At 46.4% G+C, this 7,997-nt stretch overlaps 1 protein-coding gene across 1 annotated transcript in view; it reads left to right on the top strand.

Annotated features, from left to right (window-relative positions):
• sh3kbp1 (SH3-domain kinase binding protein 1) overlaps window positions 1-7,997 on the top strand; it is a 102,170-nt gene that overhangs the window by 53,649 nt on the left and 40,524 nt on the right. Inside the window, exon 8 of the mRNA XM_037694436.1 lies at window positions 7,293-7,362. Coding sequence (XP_037550364.1) covers window positions 7,293-7,362 — 70 coding nt within the window. The remainder of the gene's footprint in view (window positions 1-7,292; window positions 7,363-7,997) is intronic.

The raw sequence follows: 7,997 nt of genomic DNA, 5'->3' as shown, positions 1-7,997 counted from the left end.
CCCGTCCCTCCGGAGGAACACAGACGGCGACCACGCTCTCCAATCGAGCCCACCGACGTGTTTTTTCAGGCAGCCGCAGCTAGCAACAACGTGCGCTGCTAGCATATAGCATGTCCAAGGGATTGAAGGCCGCAGACCTGCCTTGGAGACGAAGATCTCCCTCTGTAAGCAGCTGACGCCAGCTCAACATGTGTGCCTCTCCCACGGTTTGCCTTGTCGGGGACTGCAGCGCGGAGGACGATGACCCAACGATCCACCTGGCTTCGTTACTCCCCTCGCTGCCGGAGAATCTGCACAAGACCTGATGAAGCCCATCGCGGACGCGCTGTTCAGAGCAGCTTCAAACCATGCTGGCGAAGTGAAACAGTCGGAGGAGGTGCCAAAAGCTGTTCGCCACCTCATCAAGCCGCGCGGCCCACCCCGTCCCCGCTGGAGGGACCGTCGCGAGCAAGTTTTCGACTTTTCCACGGCCGCGGCTCTCGCTGAGTTCCACCACCAGCCCCGCCCGTCAGAATCCAGCCCTCTGCACTCCGGCAGCCTGCAGCTCAGCGTTTCCCCAGAGTTCGCCTGCAAGACAGCGCTCTGGGCAAACAATCGCAGAGCTCATGAGAGAGAAAGCTCTCAAATGACGGTCTCCGGAGGGTGTGTGTAAAAGTGACACGAAAGTTGAAATAAATCATCATTAATGATCCAAGTGTCTGTTTTTTAGCCAGTCTGTAAGCCCGGATCAGCTCACAGCGGCCGCACACATAAGAGCGCACTCGTGGGATGAAACAGCCCCACACACGAGCCGGTGTCCTTAAATAAAGGTTTTTAACTCACCGTCGCTCTAAGACATGACGAGTCGATCACAGAACAGCCTCCACACATGAGCCGGTGTCCTTAATTAAAGGTTTTTTAACTCACCGTCGCTCTAGACATGATGAGTCGATCACAGAACAGCCTCCACATGAGCCGGTGTCCTTAAATAAAGGTTTTTTAAACTCACCGTCGCTCTAGACATGACGGGTCGATCACGGCACAACGGTAAGCGAAAATAACTCATTACCAACTAGAACTGCACGATCCTCACTCAAGCGGTGTCAACTCGCACTCGTGGGATGGAACAGCCTCCACATGAGCCGGTGTCCTTAAATAGGGTTTTTAATTCACCGCCGCTCTTGACATGACGAGTCGAACACTAAGATGACAGCCTCCATTCAACGGTGCTGCGTTGATGCTGGCGCACACAGCTGCCGGCGCTAACCAGCTCACATCGGTATAAATGTGGTCCGCAGGCTGGTCCGGGTGGGGGTCCTTCTCTCTCAGCTTTCGGCAGCTCACCGCAGCTTAAACGTGAAGCAGCCGAAGAACCCGGTAATGAGTCTCCCTCCAGCGCGCGCCCCTCCAGCGAGAGCGGCGCGCGTCCCTCCAGAGAACAACGTGTGCTCCCGCGGGGCTAAGCAGCCTTCACTCCAACAGCACGGTGTAAATGAAGTCACGCCCTCCGCCTTTCAACGTTCGCACAGCGACGTCAAACGCGCAGCTCACCGCGTCATCAGCTGTCACACGCTTCGCCTTCAGCTCAAGTCTCGCCCGGGGTCACACAGAAAACATTCCCGCGACGCATGACGGCGGTTGAGGGACGGACTGCTGACAGCCGTACAAAACATGACGCATCATTAACGCACGTTCATCCACGAACGTTACGTAGAGTGGCTAAACATGCTCGCCGTTTTTCAGATGGATGGACAGGGTTTATGCAAATGGTACAAGTTACAGTTTGCAACCCGAACCCCTCCATTCAGAGGAGTTATATAAACGGTCCCGTCATCATCATCAGACTGATTCTCTTCCCTAAATGCAGAAATCCAAGTGTTTTCTGATAAAAGTAATCTACAGAGTTCCCCAAGGGAGAGAAAACACGAGGGTTTTTACTCACGGATCGACCGTTCTTGGATCTGTTGTTTAACATCCAGAGAACGCATACCGATCATCCTAAAACACAGAGACGAGAGTTTTTTGTTTTACCTGGATGATCTGCGGATCCTGTCACTTCAGACAGGAGGCGCTGATGCAGGATCAGGTGTTGACATCACACCTGTTAATCTGGGCTTCGCCATAAGTGGAAGGAAGCTCGATTTTCCCGGCCCTGACATTTGTTTTCTGGAGTGGAATTAAATTCAACCACCATGAAAACTCGTTTATCACATGAGACGCCTCTAGAGGTGTTTTTGCACGTCTGCATGTGGATCCAGTAAAACAAACGACACATGATCATTGTCTTTTCCTCTGTGGAAGCAGACCTCCGACTCTGGGGAAACACCTTGTTTTTCTATCAGAGGGAGTCCCCCTCAGCAGACCCACGTCATGGGTCAGTCTTCACAGACACGTTGCTGTCAGGCTGGGGGGGGGACATACCTATCTCAAGCAGTAGGGGCGCTGTGGCCCCACTACACATCAGCCCACATCAATGTTTTGGAGTGTCGCACAGTACTGAATGTGATTCAACACCTTGCTCCTGTGCTACAGAATCAACACGTGTTGATTCACACAGACATCATGATGACTGCTGCGTACATAACCATCAGGGTATGCGTTCAGCCAGATGTTACACATTGTGCGAAAGCTACTGAGTTGGGTTCATCAAAACCTGCTTTTATTAGAGCGGTTTACATATCCGGTGTTCTGATGTGACGTCCAAGGGCGGCCCACGTTACGTGGACCGGATCCTCCATCCGGATCTGATGTTTCCAGACGCAGCAGAAGTTGGCAAAGCAGCTGTGGACCTGTTTGCGATGCGAGAAGAACGCTCAATGTCAACTACGGTTTTCCCTGAGCCCGCGAGACGATCCATCGCTGGGGGGGGACGCATTTGCTCACAGTCGGTGGCCCAAAACGCTTTTTACGCGTTTCTTTTCCCCCACCTCCTCTGTTTTTTACGGTCCATGAACCGAGTTCAAGAGGAGGGATTGACAGCTCTCCTGGTGGCTCCCGGCGTGTGAACGCACCATGGTTCCCAGGCCTGCAACGTCTGTTGTTGGGTCGCCGTGGAACTGTCATGGAGGAAGGATGCTCTCCTTCAGGCAGGAGGAGCGACCAAGAGTTACCCAGAAATAGGTCAACACCGGTGGGTCTGACCGCTGAGCGGTCCCACTTAGAGGATGGGTCTCCCTCAGGAGATAGTGTGCACAATTCAAGATTCACGTGCTGCATCTACCACAGTTCTGTACACATCAAGGGGACGGCTTTTCAGCGCTGGTGCACAGAGAAGTTTTAGAGACCACTTCATGCCTTTAGGCGGCGTGTTGTTTTTCTACAACAGCTGATGGATAGGGAGTTGGCTTTCAGTACGCTTTAACGTACGATTGCAGCCATCTCTTCCTGCCACAAAGGGTTTGGAGACAGAACAGCTTTTATCACCCGCTGATGAAGCGGTTTCTAAAAGGTGTACAGAGATGTAGGCCTGTTTTCACGCCCACTTGTTCCACAGTGGGTTTAACGCTGGTCCTGCGAGCCCTGATCAAAGCTTCAATTGAGCCTCTGGATCAGGTTTCATTTAAATTCTTGTCTCTTTTAACAGCCCTGTTGCTGGTTTTAACACCCGCTAAGAGGATAAGTAATTATCTGCCCTCTCTGTTGCTTCGTCATGCCTTAGAATTAGGCTGACGGGCAGCTCAGCTGATTTAAGACCAACCCAGCTTTTATGCCTAAAACATCACGAGCTCTTTTAAATCAAGAGTGATATCGTTGGAGGGGTCTTTTTCCCCCCACAGATCAGAAGAGGAAGCATCTGTTCATCTTCTCTGCCCGGTGCAGGCGTTGACGTGTTACGTAACGCGCACAGCTGCAATGCGTTTCAAACTCAACAATTGTTTGTGCATTATAGAGATGCTTCTGCAGGTCGCCGTTATCCATCCAGCGCTTGTCACTCTGGCTGTGTGAGGCCTTTTCTGAAGCCTACAGAGCATCAGATTTAGGGCCTCCTGTCAACCTCTAAGCACATTCGACCAGGGGTATCGCATCTTCGACTGCTCTGCATAATGGTATGTCAATGCAGGACATTTGCACTGCGGCTGCATGGTCAACACCCTGCTCATTTATTCGCTTTTACCTACGTGATGTAACGGCTCGTTCCATGACACATTCTGTCCTTAGTGCTCTAACAGAATGAATATTATTGTTCTCATGGAACTCTGTTTAAGCTCACTTCTGTCTGCATGCATTACAGTGTGAGATGTTGTTATCAGTCACAGTTGTGTCTGTGTTTCTGGTTCTATTGTCACTAATCAGTTCATGATTATTGTTACCAATCAGTTCATTTGATTATTTATCAATTCATGGACATTAATCTGTTTATACTGTTCAGCCATGAACCAGTTGGTTCATGCCCCCCTCCCCCCCTCTTTTCAACTTCTTCTTCCGTTGAAAGTTTTTCCGGGGTATTCATGCTTTGTCAGAACGCATAGTTACACAACATGCGTCTGTGCATGGCACATAATTACGCGATGCGTAGTTTATGCACACGGGGAGCTGAGTGACAAGACGTTTTTTGGGCAAGCTTCCGCTTCTTACTGTGTTCGAATGGACCCAGTGAGGCGAAGACCACATCCGCTTCGCCCTTAAACCATCAGCGACAGCCTTAAAGGGCGAAGCCTATATGAAATAGAACGTTGGTTACGTACTGTAACCCCAGATTCTATGAATATAGGCGTAGCCCTTTAAGCGTCGGGCCTCACTGGCTCCTAAATGGCTGAAGAAAAAGCTATTTTGGGAGCCGATTTCCCGCTCTTAACGTAATTTATACGGACCGGGTGGACCCACACAGCAGGTGGGCGTGGACTAATTTTTTTTTTCAGTGCTTATGCTCTGCATAACGGGATAAACCATCAGCGACAGCCTTAAAGGGCTACGCCTATATTCATAGAATCTGGGGTTACAGTACGTAACCAACGTCTTCTCACCTTTTCATAGTTGATCCACAAGTCTGCTGACGACATCCAGAACTAGCTGTTCTCATGCAAAAGGAGGACCATCTGCCTAATGACTGATTAGTAGTGCCCTTATGGCTGTTTACTATTCACAGAGGGCTGAGTGATTCTAGGAATAACAGCATTGTAAGAGGGGGACAGATGAACCCGGAGGCCTCCGCCCCTGTTTAATGATGGACGGTTTCTTTTCACAAATATGGCCTCCTTTACTCCTCTCTTGAACCAGGACCCTATCAAGGATGTGACCATTTTCATCCCTGAACGAGTGACCGCTGGTCTACAGATGAGTGTAGACCTCAGAGTCCTGGCCTGATGATGTTGATCTTCAGTGCTGGGCCATCCTTTTGGCCAGTGTCTGTTTAGTTTCCCCGATGTAAGACTGATCACAGCCCTCCTGACACTGAACAGCATACACAATATTACTCTGTTTGTGCCGGGGGACTGGATCTTTGGGATGAACCAGTCTTTGCCATAATGTATTTTGGGGTTTAAAAGCCACTGGGACGTTGTGTTTAGAAAGTAAACGGCTCAATTTCTCTGAAACTCCCACATCATATGGAATGACCACTGGTCTGGGTTCCTCCTTTTCACCTGATGGCTGACTGGAGTCCTGTTAGGGTTTCTTTTTTTCAGGAAGGCCCAGTTAGGATATCCACATTGCTCTAGAGCCTGTCTTGTGTGGAATTTCTCCTTCTGCCTGGCTCCTGAGTTAGTGGGGACGCTGTCTGCTCTGTGGTACAGAGTCCTGATGACTCCTAACTTGTGCTCCAAAGGGTGATGGGAGTCAAACTGCAAATACTGGTCTGTGTGGGTGGGTTTGCAGTACACCTCAGTTTCTAAATGTTCTCCATCAGAAACTGAAACCTCGCAGTCCAAGAAAGCCAGTCTGCCATTTTTTATATCTTCTCGTGTGAACTTGATGTATTTATCCACAGAGTTGATGTGGTCAGTAAAATGTTGGACTTCCTGAGATTTAATTTTAACCCATAGGTCGTCAACATACCTGAACCAATGACTTGGTGGTGTCCCTGAAATGGACGTCAAGGCTCTCTTTTCTACCTCCTCCATGTACAGGTTGGCAACAATAGGAGAAACTGGAGACCCCATAGCACACCCGTTTCCAAAATCTGGCTATTGACTGTATTTTGTACCACAGACTCCACCCAGGCCTCTGCGAATAGCAAGATGCCACCAGGGCACTAATGATCAGTCATTAGGCTGATAGTCCTTCTTTTGCATCTGAACATGTTTTGGCTGTCACCATCAAAATGATTGATCCACTATGAGAGGGGGCTTGTAAGAGTTTGTTGCACCTCCTCAGACTGAAAAAGTATTTTGGATAAAATACGAAACATTTCAACAAAAAGAATCTGTCCAGAGGACCTGATTTAACCTTGTTGGATTTTTCTACCTGGAATATAGAGCATGCATCAGGACCTAAACACATTTTAATTTGTCCTAATCTGTATTATATGGCCAATATACATGCAGTAAAAGTTACCATTACACCACAGACAACAGAAATATTAACAATTGTTTACAAGTTCTAAACTTCTAGCTTATGCTCTATTCAGTGGCTCATAATAATTTAGAGCTGTTAATGAACTAACATGAAAGTTTGTGGTCTGTGGGAGGAAACTGGGGTACCAGGTGCATGTATGGAGAAAACATGCAAACTCCACAGAGAAAGGTTGCAGCTGAAAACTAATCACTGTTCTGCTAGTAATAAATAGAGTAATTGTTTAATTTTAAGTGCTTTGCATACAGCATAAAACACTTTGTGGGATCAATTAAGAAAAAGTCAAAATGAATAATCATGCATATAACCAAAAAAATTTGTCGAACAGTAGCAAGTGTGGCAGTAAAATTAAGATGAAAGTGTTTTAAATTGTGATTTGTGGCACAAAATTTGTAGTTAGTCGATCCTTTCCAGGCTAAAACGACAGAAGAAGCTGAAACTTAAGGTAAAAATGTTCAAAAAGTCCTTTCAGGATGAAGAAGTCTGAGATTTAGCTTAAGATAACAGTAAAAAAAAAAGTGACACACAGCAATATGTAAACAGTTCCCTACTAACAAAGTAACGGAGTATAAAGTAACAAAGTATATTCAAACAACAAAAACAAAAGAAGGTGAGTGATCTCTTCATTATGAATTAAAGAGCTCTGTATTTGCTGGATCACTGTATGTGCTCCTCAACACGAGCCACATGTTCTGCAGAGAGGATGATGCTGTAATCGCAGGAAGCCAAACCAAAAGTTGTGGATCTTGTCACTCTGAGTGCATCAGAAACTAAAAGCTTCCTGTTGTCTGTCTTTCACGTAGGTCGAAGAAGGAAAAGCGTCGAGTGTTGCAGCTGAAAGCATGAAGACGGAACCTGACAGCAAAGCAAAGTGTGAGAAAATTCAGTTAAGAATAATAATGATACCAAACAAGTACAAAACACAAGAAACTCTGTTCGTATTAGGTCTTGTTAACTTTAAAACACTTTATCACTTCCTTTATTCTATACAGGTTTCCTTTATTTCTGAAACACCATTGTTTCTTATCATCCCCACATCTAATGGTGCTGGTTTGGAATATGCCCTTTGAAACATTTATTTGCTTGTTGAAAGATTGGACATCTAAGAAATTTAAAGCATTTTACCACATTATACAAACAGGAAAAGGAAAAAACATGTTGTTCCTGTACAGCGATGGAATTTAGATTTATCACATCAAGATTTAGAAATGTGTCACAAAAATTATGTAACAACTTTTAGGGCTAGATTATTTTATCTGATCCTGTTTCTGTACAACTTACCAAAGCTTGATAATCATTATTATTTTACATATTTCTGTTTGTGTGAAAGGCAATTTTAGCTTCTTGCAGTAGGAAATAATAATCTTCAAACCAGGGATGCATGATATTATCGGCATGGTATCGGTATCTGCTGACATTAGTGATAAAGTGTAATATAACAGACATTGGCCATTCTATCAAAAATAACTCACCGATATATATATATATATATGAGTATATATATATAT

Source organism: Nematolebias whitei, chromosome 20, assembly GCF_014905685.2.
Source record: "Nematolebias whitei isolate Nwh7 chromosome 20, NemWhi1, whole genome shotgun sequence".
NCBI classification, from domain to species: domain Eukaryota; kingdom Metazoa; phylum Chordata; class Actinopteri; order Cyprinodontiformes; family Rivulidae; genus Nematolebias; species Nematolebias whitei.
Note: the sequence above shows the minus strand (reverse complement) of the source record. Positions and strands in the feature narration are given on the sequence as shown.